This window comes from Phalacrocorax carbo, chromosome 1 (assembly GCF_963921805.1).
Source record: "Phalacrocorax carbo chromosome 1, bPhaCar2.1, whole genome shotgun sequence".
In the NCBI taxonomy this organism is placed as follows: Eukaryota; Metazoa; Chordata; class Aves; order Suliformes; family Phalacrocoracidae; genus Phalacrocorax; species Phalacrocorax carbo.
The window spans coordinates 132,394,032-132,407,006 of NC_087513.1; the positions used below are offsets into that span (position 1 = coordinate 132,394,032).

The 12,975-nt window shown below is 37.3% G+C and overlaps 1 protein-coding gene across 1 annotated transcript in view; it reads left to right on the forward strand.

The window, feature by feature from the left end:
* MAP3K15 (mitogen-activated protein kinase kinase kinase 15) overlaps window positions 1–12,975 on the forward strand; it is a 97,652-nt gene that overhangs the window by 55,439 nt on the left and 29,238 nt on the right. The window contains exons 7-11 of the mRNA XM_064474582.1: window positions 7,817–7,987; window positions 9,098–9,210; window positions 10,248–10,407; window positions 11,042–11,192; window positions 11,604–11,711. Of these exons, the coding sequence (XP_064330652.1) occupies window positions 7,817–7,987; window positions 9,098–9,210; window positions 10,248–10,407; window positions 11,042–11,192; window positions 11,604–11,711 (703 nt within the window). The remainder of the gene's footprint in view (window positions 1–7,816; window positions 7,988–9,097; window positions 9,211–10,247; window positions 10,408–11,041; window positions 11,193–11,603; window positions 11,712–12,975) is intronic.

Here is a 12,975-nt window from a genome sequence, read left to right on the forward strand (position 1 = left end):
GGAAAAAAAACCCCAACCAAACAGTGAAAGAAGATCTTAAAGATTTTATTGTTTTCTATCAAGTCTTTTGTAGAAAGCAATAACTGTGATAACGCTTTTTTAAAAAAAGTTTATAAAATATCTTCTCTTACTGATTTTAGAATAAAATGAGCCATTTCCTATTCTGTTTTATATTGCCTCAAACTATCTAAAAGCGTTGAGCAAGTCACATGAGCAGTTTAAAACATGCTGCTTAAATGGGACAGGAAAGTTTTGCAGTCCATTTCTGTAAATTTTACTTGCTTATAATCAGGTTAAGAGAGTAACAACAAAGGATGCTAGTTTGTTCTTTATTGTTTTATTTCCTTTGGCTGTAGTGTATATATTTACAGTGGATAAATAAAGTACAGGTATTTATAGGTAATTCAAACACTAAGTGTGCTTGTCAGCTGGCGGTTTGCGTAGGATCTACTCCACTAATTTAGGGCTTCATCGCAAAGTTTGATGATTTGCATTTTTGTTTTTTGTTTTGAGTATTGAAAATTGAGGAAAATTTGAGTATTTTCCAGTTGGCCTTATTTACCAGGACTGGAGATACCAAGTTCTGGAAGCTTGCAAAGAGGCCAAAGGATATGCCAAATTCTGTTCTAAACAGAGTAGACTTTACAGCCAAACCCAGCCCTGGCATGAGGCCAGAGCTGCAAAGACTTCGGTCTGTTTCCAAGGCAGTTCTGTCTTCACTTATATTAAAGATGAGGGCAGCTGCAATCACTATTATTTAATTCAGCAAGTTGTGTTTTAACAAGCAACATATTCCAATGCAATAATAAAAAAAGGCAATTAGCAAGTGAAGGGCATAACAGGGTGCAAGTAGAAAATCACTAGTAATTGTGAATAATAGTAGCCATAGGAAATTATTCCCATTGAAAAACACTGGGTTATTTAAAATGTTCCCTTCCATGATTACTCAGATTTAGTAAAAAACACATCATGGGGTTCCTCATTTTATGAGTGGCTTGCATGAAGTACCTGAAATGTATATAGGGGGTAGGGAGGGGAAACTGGTTTTATTGTTATTGTCATATCTAACTGGAGACCTGCAAATTTAGTTCCAGTTTCAAGGCTCAGTTTAGGGTCTTGTTTTCCTCATTCAGTTTCAAATATTGTACGTTCTACAATCAAATTGCACCCTCAGTGAAACAAGTCACAATTAGTTTCTTGTTTTAAGTGAGAGTGCAAGTGTAATAACTAATTCAAACTAGTTGTTGTATTCCTTAATACTTAAGAATTTTTTTGGAATTTTTTTTTACTGTAGACTTCTGTACAGCTAGTAGCAGTTCAGATCATCTGCTATGGAGCCATTAAGGCATATTTAACTAAGTGTCCTATTTTTATGCAAGAAAATTCAAAATGCATATTTTATTATTAATTACATATTACTGTAAGCAAAGGTATTGTAGAGGATAATAAATGAACACACTATTTATATGTAGACCAGTTATTTTATGAATTCTTGTATTTATACTAACAGATTAAGTTCTCTCACTGACATTTTCTCTGCAATGTGACAGTGAGATCGGGGGCATTTTTTAATCATAATATCTGCAGTAAACTATTGATAGCTGCTTCAAGGCTGAAATCAGAAGATAAACAAGATTCATATAGGAATAGAGTAGAAAAAACAGGTTACTCTTTTTGAATGTACTATTCTATGGGAAACGTTTTCAGAATTGTTTGTTATGGTTTAGTTTATTCCCCTGTGCGTTGCTCTGCAAGAAATCTGTTTGCTTATAGAAGCCTTGAAATACGAGAAGATAAAATCAATAAGTCAACATGAAATATAAAGGAAACGAAAGGTGGATTCCCTTGAGCGAATTACTTTTCACTGACATACAGTTTTCTATAGTATATAGTCTTCTTCAGCTAGACAGATGGAAACAAGCCATACAGGGGAAGATGTGAACTAAAATGTGGGGGGAAAAAAATATCACCTGTTACTTACAGAGCAAGCTAATTCTTGTCCCAGTGAAATCCATACTGTTCTTGTTAACTTTGTTGGACAAAGGCTTGGTTCACTGAGTGTAGTTCTGGCTCCTTAACGATGCCAGTGCTTTAAAGCTGGTAAAACCAGCCTGTGAAGCAGGAAGAATTGTCAGTTTAGGGATATTTAAAACTAGGGCTCCTTATACTGACTGCAGTGGAGAGAAGGATTCAAAGAAGAGAATGGATTTGAGGGGGAAGAAAGAAATGTGAAGCCATGAAATCAAAAAGAAAGAAAAAAAGAGATTTATTTTTTTTTTTGCTGTAAGGCAGTGTTATTCCAGGTGAGAAGCTGTAATAGGAATATGATTTCTGGATGATGTCTGAGAGCTAGAGGAGAGAAACAGCATAAGGATGGCAATATTGGTTCAGGACATAGCTCATTCTGGCCTAGATTCCTATCTTTGACAATGGTCAATAGCAGATACCTGGGGAGGAGTATGGAGAGAGGAAAACGTACAGTGATAAATCTCCCTAAATACTCCCACTGCTGCCACCAACTTGTGGCTTAGGGACTTCCTGAGAGAGCAATAGTAATTTTTGTGTTTGTCAAGTAAGTTTGGGAAGGGAAAAGGAGGATAGATTTGTAAAGAGATTCTGCTTTCTGCTAAGGATGATTGATTGCTGTTTTTATAACCTCCCTCCATTAGTACAAATTCAGAGGAAACTGGAACTAACTGGTGCAAACGTGAAAAAATTATTCATGAGCTTTGGAGGGGGAGAGGCCTAGAGAATTGTGGGGGTGGCGGATGGGGACAGGACTGGTACGTGAAGGGAGTGTTTCTGGTGCCATTAGCAGTTTATGAATTTTTAATCTGAGAATGTCTCAGATCCCTTAACCATCAATACTTAAGGAGGATGCTGTGCATGCTACACAAGGAGAGAGCATGAGTGCATCCTTTAGGCCTTACTGGTTGGTGGTGTAGTTGTTCCCCCATGGAAACCTGCAAACATGTCCCAGCAGCATAGAGTACCTCTGGGCTTCTAAATCCAAGCCACAATTCTGGTGTCTGTAGTTGCCAAGTTATGGAACAGCAGCTTCTTTCTGAGAGGGAGAGGAGAGAGTGGATAAGTGGGGATGAGACAGGGGGAGATGGAAAAAAATCCTTTAATAATTTAGTAGTAGGAATTTTGTAAATGTATCCTGCTTTTTGGAAGAAGCAATATTGCTTCATTTTACAACTTGTTCCTTGGCTTCAGAGGAAAGTTTTTGAGTTTAATACCTCTCATGAATAAATATGTCCAACTTCAGCCCTGAGTTAAAGACAAAATATGGTGGCAGGATGGGGTCTAGAGCAGCAGATTAGAACATGTGATACAAAACTGAAGTTGCACCGTAACTTGATTGTAACTCAGTTTTGCTTGTTCAGTATGTACATTTATATTCCCATGCTTAAAAATTCAGTTTTATTATGTGCTAAACTGTTTTCTTCGGGTTTGTAGTCCTACAAAATGATTCAGAGAGGTAAAGGAGGAGTTGATAGTGTGGCAGGAGAGGGAGACAGGAAAAAGAGGCTTGTGTAGATGGGGAAGTGAGAAGACTGCTTCTGCAATTAAAGAAGCATGGTAGAATAAGCAGACACATAAATCCCATGGGAAGGTTAGCAAATTGGCAAGAGAATCAGTGAGCAGTTTCTGGAGGATGCAGACTATCAAGCAAAACTAAACTGGTAGTAGAACACTTTGAGTAATTTAGAGGAATAGAATAGAGGCTGTAAAAGTGACAAGCAGGACAACCTTTTTTTGGGGGGAAAAAATGTGAATAGTCATTTCTGTCTGAAAAACCTTAGTTTATTGAAGCTTTCTTCAAACAGAAACTCTTCCATACCATTGATCATTCTTCTCTCCCTTCTTTGATTTTTTTTTCCCTAATCCTAATAGCTTACTTTCTTTTTCAAATACAGCCTAAAACTCTACACAGTTCTGAAGATTAGTGTGCTGGGTATTTGTGAAAAGGTATCAAGATGTTTTAAATTTTTAGTCTCTGTCCATTTCCTTTTAATTCCTAGCATTTTGCATGTTGTGGGATTTTGGCGGTGTTTCACTGAACACTAGGATATTTTCATAATTGTCCTACTATTTAGAAGTAACTTGAAGATCTCTTTCCTCACTGGCAGGAGCTTTTCCAGTTATTGTGTTCAAGTAATTTAGCCTGATTTTCTCTATTTGGTTGCTGTGCAAGTTTTAGCAAGGCAAGGTTTGTAGGGAGAGAACTAAAATGTGTAACAAAGAAACCAGTGGGGAAAAAAAAGAATATTATTACCAGCTCTCCCACAGTATGTGCTTTGTTTTAATGAAGTTTCTGGATAAACTGTAGTCATATTCTTTTTTTCTAGCCCATTTACCATTAAAATATATTTTTTAAGGTAAAACTGTGTTTTGAAAGAATTTTCAGATTGTGATTAGTGATTTTAAAAACTGCTCCCCCCAAACCCAGACAAACCATGAAGAATGACTCTTATTTTCACTGCATGTGTATGCAGACTTGTTTAAGGTAGGGTCCTTTCTGTAGTAGCCTATTGGGGTTCTGCTCTGGCTTATAAAACTTAATATTCAGGGGATTTGCTTTACAGAATCAGACTCACCTGGCACACTAGTTTGCTGCATAGAGAACATTTTCTGCCTTCCTTCTCATGACTGTACATCATAAAGGGGGATCTCAACACTTTTAAATATCTAAAGGGTGGGTGTCAGGATGATGTGATTAGGCTCTTTTCAATAGTGCCCAATGACAGGACAAGGGGCGATGGGCACAAGTTGGAACACAGGAGGTTCCACCTAAACATGAGAAAAATCTTCTTCCCTGTGCGGGTGCCAGAGCAGTGGCACAGGCTGCCCAGGGAGGCTGTGGAGTCTCCTTCCCTGGATGCGGTCCTGTGCCCCCTGCTCTAGGTGTGCCTGCTCAAGCAGAGGGGTTGGACAAGATGATCTCCAGAGGTCCTTTCCAATCTCTACCGTTCTTTGATTCTGTGATAACATACAGTACTTCAACTTTCCCTGTTCAGAGAGGCTGTGTCATCTCCATCCTTGGAGGTTTAAAAGATTCAACTTTTCAGACAAAGCCAAGGCTGCCATGGCCTAGTATTGGGAGATGGTCCAGCTCTGAAAAGGAGTTTCTATTAGATGACCTCCAGGAGTCCCTTCCAACCCACCTTGGTGTGATTCACTCTACTATGGATTAAAATGGGGGTTAGGGAGGGTGGGGAAGCTGATATAATTGATATTGGGTATGAATAAAAGAAGTTAGTGCTATAGCCTTGAGGGTTTAAAGCAGTTTCTTATACTGTACTGACAGCACCACAGACCTGTTTCAAGATACCTTGAAAAAAATTACAAGCTGCCAGACATATGGGTCTGACAAAGGGTGGGGTATGAAATAAAAGAAGAAAATCTATCTTCGTCCAGCATAAAAGGTTCTGCATATTATCCAACAGTGTATTTTCATACTGACTTAGATAAGTTGTTTGTAGCCTAAATTATGTGATTTTTCTGTGGGGTTTTGTTTGTTTGTTTGTTTGCTTTTCTTAGCTATCCCTCTCTTTTTCATAGAATCATAGAATCATTAAGGTTGGAAAAGACCTCTAGGATCATCATTAAAAATAGATTAAAATAAAATTTAGGACACAACAAGCATACACTGATCTAACAGGATATCATTGAACAAAAATCAGTTTGGACATCTTTATATTAAACTCTTATTTTTTACAGCAGCAGAATTTGATGCCCATTGGGCAATACAAACTCAACATACTAATTACAATGATCTACAAATTTGGGAAGAGTTATAGCCTTCTAAAGCAATCCCAAAATTTTCCTTATCTTATAAGAGATAGAAGCCTTTAATTTTATTTTGAGTCCTCTAGTACACTGTTTATTTAGGGCTTGGCCCTTTGAAATGTTCCTAGTATTGTATTTGGTGTGTACAGGTTCATCCTTTGATGTCCAGAAGTGTTAACCTCCACAGGGTCCTTTTTTAAGCAGGCTTTCTTTATGCGTTATATTTTTCCTTTAAAGTTATGCCTTTTCAATGAATACATAACACCTCTTAATATAATAATTAATATTTAACCTGTTTTCATACAAGGCAGAGTTGAGTCAAAGTTTGTCTTGACTGGGAAGCAGTGTTTTTTTATTTTTCTTTTTCCATGCGAAAGTGCTGTAAGTTAGGTATTAGCTGTGCATTTCTTGTGTTTTCAGCAAACGCTTGAACACATGCTGACTTCTGTGACCATGTTACACATGACCTGGGACCTGTTGGACTTATGTTTTAGGGCCTAATTTGGTTCTAAACTGTGTTTACTCAACTTTCTCAGTGTTTGCATTAGCAACAGTGAAACTTGGGTACTATTACTGAATATGGTTTAGTTCAGAACAGGTTTGGTTAGAGCACACTGACCTGTGCAATGGATTTACCCCACACTTTTTAACTTCTATTTATTTCCTGTAAAACTGAAAGAAGATACTTTCTCCTTGTGTGCTCATTAGGGAAGACCAGTATTAATTTCAAAACAATAGGCAATCTGAATTAAAAATTCTTTAAGAAATATTCAGGTACTCACTGTGGAAGTTTACACTCTGCTAGTGACATCAAAGGCAGGATCAAGCCTGCACAACTAGCTACAAATCTGTTTATAGGTGTTCTCCATCACCTAACATGCACAGAAGCTTGAATTTTGCTACAGATGTGGTGTTATTGGTCTTATTGCATCAACTGGTTACCTAAAGGACTGAGCTGCTTTACAGGAAATATTAATCCTTTCAGGGCGTGCAAATAATAAATTTACCAGAAACCGTTATCTGCTACTGGTATTGCTGACAAAGTAACGATAGTATTTGTACGCCTGTTCCTGGATACCTCAGTAGAGATCAAAGAATGGTAAACAGTTCTGAAAAGGGGTTGATAAATATTTTAAATCTCTCTGGTGATTAAAAAATGTCTTGAAGAGGCTATTAAACTCTTAAGCAGTGTTTGTATTACTCTTGCAAACAGATATTTTTCTTTGTTCAAAAGTGGCTTTTTGCAGTAAATAGTGAATGCTAAACTTAGGAAAACAACAAGGTAAAGGGAAGCAAAAATTCTGAAGTGTTTAATAATAATAAGGAACTGAAATGTTACTTAATCGCTGATTTCTTACTGATACAATTGTTAAGTATTTGTCAAAAGAAGCTTTATGACAGCTGTTTGTTTTCCAAATTTTTCTCTAATCTGAAGAATTTTAATTAAGAAAGAAATCCAGTTCATTTTTGCCCTTTTATTCTTGTAGTTCAAAGGCCCTATACTAATCTCCATCATTCTTCTGGCTGAAATAGGATTGGCCTGGCTTCTCCTGTTATTTAGTCAGTATTGCCTGGTATTGGCTCTGGATCCTCTGGATTCAAGATTACAAGTCTTGGGCAAAGCTAAATGAGCTGTCAGCTCAAATGCTCAAAATTACCAGTTTTGTTCAGTATTGTCAGGAATGAATACTAAACAAGTGCTTATTTCTCATTGCAGGATGTGCAGAGCCTATCTGCTTATACAGGGATGAAACAAGTTAGATGGCAGATCTTTTTCAGAGAGAAGTTCTGGGCTTAAATCAGCTTTTATGTGGGCTAGAAGTAGAGTCCCATGATAGGACAATGTATTTGTTTTTTATCAATCAACCAACAATCATACATCAGTGTAAATAAAGTCAAGTCTGTATATAGTAATTGTGGATGGGCTGTGGGATACATGGCAGATAATATTATCCCACCATCTTGCAGTTACTCTTTCAGATCTGAACTAATTTATTTTATTCTCTGTATTTGATTCCAGAAGAAATAATGCAGGTGACAGAGAGAAGGCACTACAAGTTATGCTTCAAGTCCTGCAGACGTGTGATCACCCTGCTCCAGATATGTTTTGCTTATGTGGGAGAATCTACAAGGATATGTTTCTTGATTCTGACTGTAAAGATACCAGTAGTCGAGATCATGCCATTGAATGGTAATAGAAAAAAAACCAACCCAAATTATCTATTTAAAAACATTTTCAGACTTTTACTTGTGGTTATGAAAAGCAAGGCCGTAAGAATTACAGGATCAGTTGTTCTACTTATCTCTTTTCTTCAGGGTCCTGTTTGAGTAATTGGTTTACTGAGGACCAGACCTTTGGATATGTGCTTCCTTGCTCCTCTCTATAGACTATCATGAATATAGAACGATAAACTTAGTTGGGGGACGGGACGGGGACAATGATTCACCCACATCTTTGTAGAGAAAATATACAATTAATCTGCTTCAAGGCCAAAATTAAGTACAAGTGAGATCATGGGACTTAGGTTGGCCCTCTGTGCAAGGAGGGTTTCCATGCTGGATCCCCAGGAAATGCAATGATCTATTATATATAAGGAAAAATATTGATAAACTGCATTATGAATTTTCTTAAGACAGCAAGGCATGCATGTGCACACAGGCTCTCACTGACATACTGTTCACATAGGTACACTTGTATAATCATATCAGCTACTGCTGCATACAATTATGTTAGCAATGTGGGTTTGTAATGTAACTGTGAAACACTCCCCTCCCCCCCTGACCTTTTCCCCTCAAAGCACCTCAACATGGTTCATGAAACATGGATGGGTAGTAGTGAACTTAGAAGCTTCAGATGGATCTCCTCATCCTGCGCCAGCTAGTGGCATGCATTCAGCTTTGGTCGGCTCTGTCTCAGTTACCTTTAATGAATGTGAAGCTTTAAAACGAAGGGCTTGGAGCCTTTTTTTAAAACTTTCACTGAAGACTAATATTTTCATTGCTTTTCTCATGTGAATAATATAATAAAATTAGGTTCTATTGCATTTAAGAGTTTTGCAGTAACCGGTTTGTTTTATTTTCACAAAACTACAAAAGGTGGCAGGACATAAAACTAAGCAGAATTTTTTTCTCACCCTAAAATAAAAAGCTACTTCCTTCAAGTGCTCTTTGCAAAAGGTGCCATTGGTATCAACTAGCCATGTAGTCCTTACAGTAAATTAATATCTTAAAATACCTACCAAAACTTTGCAGTATTTCAGTTCTTCTATACAATATGTGAGCTCTTGACTCTTCTCTGCAGGTATCGCAAAGGATTTGAACTCCAGTCAACTCTGTATTCTGGAATTAACCTTGCAGTTTTGCTACTTGTTGCAGGACAACAGTTTGAAAGCTCAATGGAACTGAGAAAAATAGGTAAATATCCACACAGAGTGCCATAGACAAGTTTTCTGCCTCTCTCCCTATGAAGAAAACAAAATGCTTATAGTGATGGGTTGCCTAGACAGAAAGGCAGTTCAGGCTTTTTAGTGGTGGGTCCTGGATGGCAGGCTAAAACACAGGGATCTTGAAGGACCATTTTTCTCCTTGTTGCCTTGGAGCAGCTTTCTAGTAACTTGGCCAATCTAAAGGGTCTCAGAGATGGAAGAGGAACAAGGAAGGACCAACTTAAGCACCATGTGTAAACTACCTTTACTGCACCACAGTGATTATCCCATTGCATAGGCAACAGGGGACGAAGACAGGAAGTGAGAATGTGGCCCAGCTCTCCTAAGGGATGTCAGGGAAGGATCCACAGGGTTTCTGTTGTCCCTGAACTGAGAGATCTACAGGAAGTATCACCTGGAAGGATCTACCAGGACAGTAACTAGTTGTATACCTAGATTCACACCTTCTATGTAGGTGCTAACTGAACCCCACCACTATATACCTCTAAAGAAGTCATATGGTAGAAAGAGATATACAGTTCTTCCTAGAAAGATAATAGCTGAAAATTATATTTGGAATCAGATCCTGTCTTAAATACAAACTTGAACCTTAAAGGGAAAGAATGCAAAGGTAGCTTTAAATCATTTCCCTGACCTTACTCCGGGGTGGACTCGCAAAAGCCTCTAGACATTAATTTCTTGTAGTAGATGCAGATCTTGAGGACATAAAGATGTGCGGTGTACACTGAGAATCAGGAGGCAGATAGCCAAACAGCACAAGAGGTTTTCAACACTGTGTGTGGTAGGAATTCTGACCATCTGAACTGTATTGGGGATGTTATTTGCAGACCCAGCCTTTGTGTTGGGCAATGGTTTTTTTTAGCTGGGGAAAACTTGCTCCACTTTATTTTTATCACTAATGCTTAATCAAGTCTTATTAGTCTTTTACTGATAGACTTATCAGTAAAAAACACTTATTAGTGTTTTACTGAAAGAAAAATATGGTTTTTAATTGAAATTTTACAGGTGTACAGTTAAACAGTTTATTGGGAAGAAAAGGAAGCCTAGAAAAAATGAACAATTACTGGGATGTGGGACAGTTCTTCAGTGTGAGCATGCTGGCTAATGATGTTGGTAAAGCAGTACAAGCAGCAGAGAAACTTTTTAAGCTGAAACCTCCAGTGTGGTATGTGGTAGAAGGCTGTAGCACAAGTACCCAACTATGGGGAAATACACAAATTAAAAAAAAATCTTGTAGTCTCTTGGATAACTTAATTGGATTTTTCCATCTTATATTGTTTGTAACTCTAACTTTATACTGTGGGTTTTTTTTATTTTGGGAAGGAAGGGGGAAGGTAAGAAATTAAGTTACCTGTCATTGGCTTTATATCCCATTGAATCACATCTTTTGTAAGAAAGAATTTGGAAATTAGTGGTAATTCCTGTGAAACAATTGTGAAAAGACTGTGAAACCATTCTTTTCAGAGTTTAGCTAGCTGCTGCTTCCCCCCGCCCCCACCATCTGCTAGCTCATAATGTCCTGTCTAATCACTATGTAACTTCTCACTTAACTATACCCTTTTGGAAAAATATATTGTTCATTAATATCCATGTGAGCTTATGAATTAAGGTTTAAACTAAACTTGCTATTCTGTCCTGAAATCTGTAAAAATCAACACAATAATTTCCATTATGGTAGCTTTTAAAGTAATTTAATTTTGCAGTTCTTTTTTTTTGGATGTATAAGTCAGTTAGGTGGTTTTAGAATCTGGTCAAATTTTGTTTTCTCTCCGTTAACTGACTAATTCACTACTTTCTAGGTACTTGAAATCATTAGTTCAGAATCTGATGTTAATTCAGCATTTCAAGAAACTCACCATAGAACATTCTCCTAGACAAGAAAGATTGACTTTCTGGCTAGATATAATTTTTGAGGCAACGAAAGAAACAACTAATGGACTGAGATTTCCAGTAAGATGTTATGTCCAAACAAGTTTTGTATGTCTTATGTTTCTGGATAGGATATAACAACAATTGGAAGACTCTAAACACAGTACTTTACTTACTTAACTGCCTGTTATTTCATTGCATGAACCAAACCCCTGTATTCTGCTAATCTTTACTCTATAAAAAACATTCAATGCACCACCCTAAAAGCATTCTAAGAAATACTTTTAAGACTCATACAACAAATTGTGATGGTGTTGTTTTGTTTTACACAGAAACATAGCCTCTTCCTGCCTTGTCTTGCCCTTCTCTCCCCCGCCCTGGAAATTTTTTAGGCCTTACTTTGAGATTACCCATTGTCTAAATCAGAGCATCTGAAGATACTGTCATGAATTAGCTGCTGGTTTATTAAGGAAAAATGTTCTCACTCTTCAGGTTTTGGTGATAGAACCAACTAAAGTCTACCAGCCTGCATATGTTTCAATCAACAATGAAGCAGATGAGGGATCTCTCTCTTTGTGGCATGTCTCTCCTGTTGAAATGGTAAAACTACTCGTATATACATTTAATGTATTCTGATTTATTGTGCTTAAAGGCACTTTTTTACATATAGATTTTGGAGCACTGTACAATAATTTAAAGTTTGCAACATTTCTGTGAAGTACAATCCTCAATATCTTTTTTGTGCAGTTATGAAAGTTGACTTTTTACAGAGAAAGTAAAAGAAGGGACTATGATTAGAACTCAAGTGGTTTTGAGCTCCAATTCAGATTTCTTTTATCTTGATCATGTCTTTTAGAAGCACTTGAGTTTTTTGGTCTGCTCATAATATTTCTCATTATAATTGTATGATTTTTATTAAGATACAGCTCAAAGCTGGATAAAAAGTAAAGATAAAGGCCAGTATTGTGTTTAATGGTTTAGAAATTTTGAAGTTTTACAATTATAAGATTAGAAACTAGAAAAAATGCCACCCTGTGACAAGTAAGTGTCAAGAAATGAAATATTTGGTGTCTTGGATTATTGGGTAAAGCACAGGAGATTAGGAAAGGAATAAGCACAGTTATGGACAGTGTAATCTCTTAGAAATGAGATATAATTTAAGTTTCACATTGAAAGACTTGAAATCTAGAATGTATTTCACCACCCCTTCTTAATATCAGAACAATGTAGGTGGAGAATAGACTAAAAACACAGAGAGGTAAAGTGTGGTAAAGAAGCATGATAGAACAATAGAAGACCACATAATTACCTGGATCTGTAAACTTCTTTTCCAGTACACTGTTTACTTCACTGCTTCAAGTGAATGTGCCTGACACAGCTTTGCTTTATGGAACAAATTTTTGATGCATATCTGGCAGTGCTAAATAAGATCCAGCTATTAGCTAGAGGTCTATGGAGGGCTACAGTCCTAGGGGCAGGCTGTACTTCCTCTGTTTTCCTTCCAGTGTGCTTCCTGGGCAAATGCTGTTGTCTCAGTACCTCTTAGGAAGATGTATGAAGTTTCATGGAATCATAGAATCATTTAGGTTGGAAAAGACCTTTAAGATCATCGTGTCCAACTCTTAACCTAGGCACTGCCAACGCCACCACTAAACCATGGCCCTAAGTGCCACATCTACTCACCTTTTTAATATCTCCAGGGATGGTGACTCAACCACTTCCCTGGGCAGCCTATTCCAATGCTTGACAACCCTTTTGGTGGAAAAACTTTTCCTAATATCCAATCTAAACCTCCCCTAGTGCACCTTCAGGCCATTTCCTCTCGTCCTATCACAAGTTGCTTGGGAGAAAGAACCAACACCCA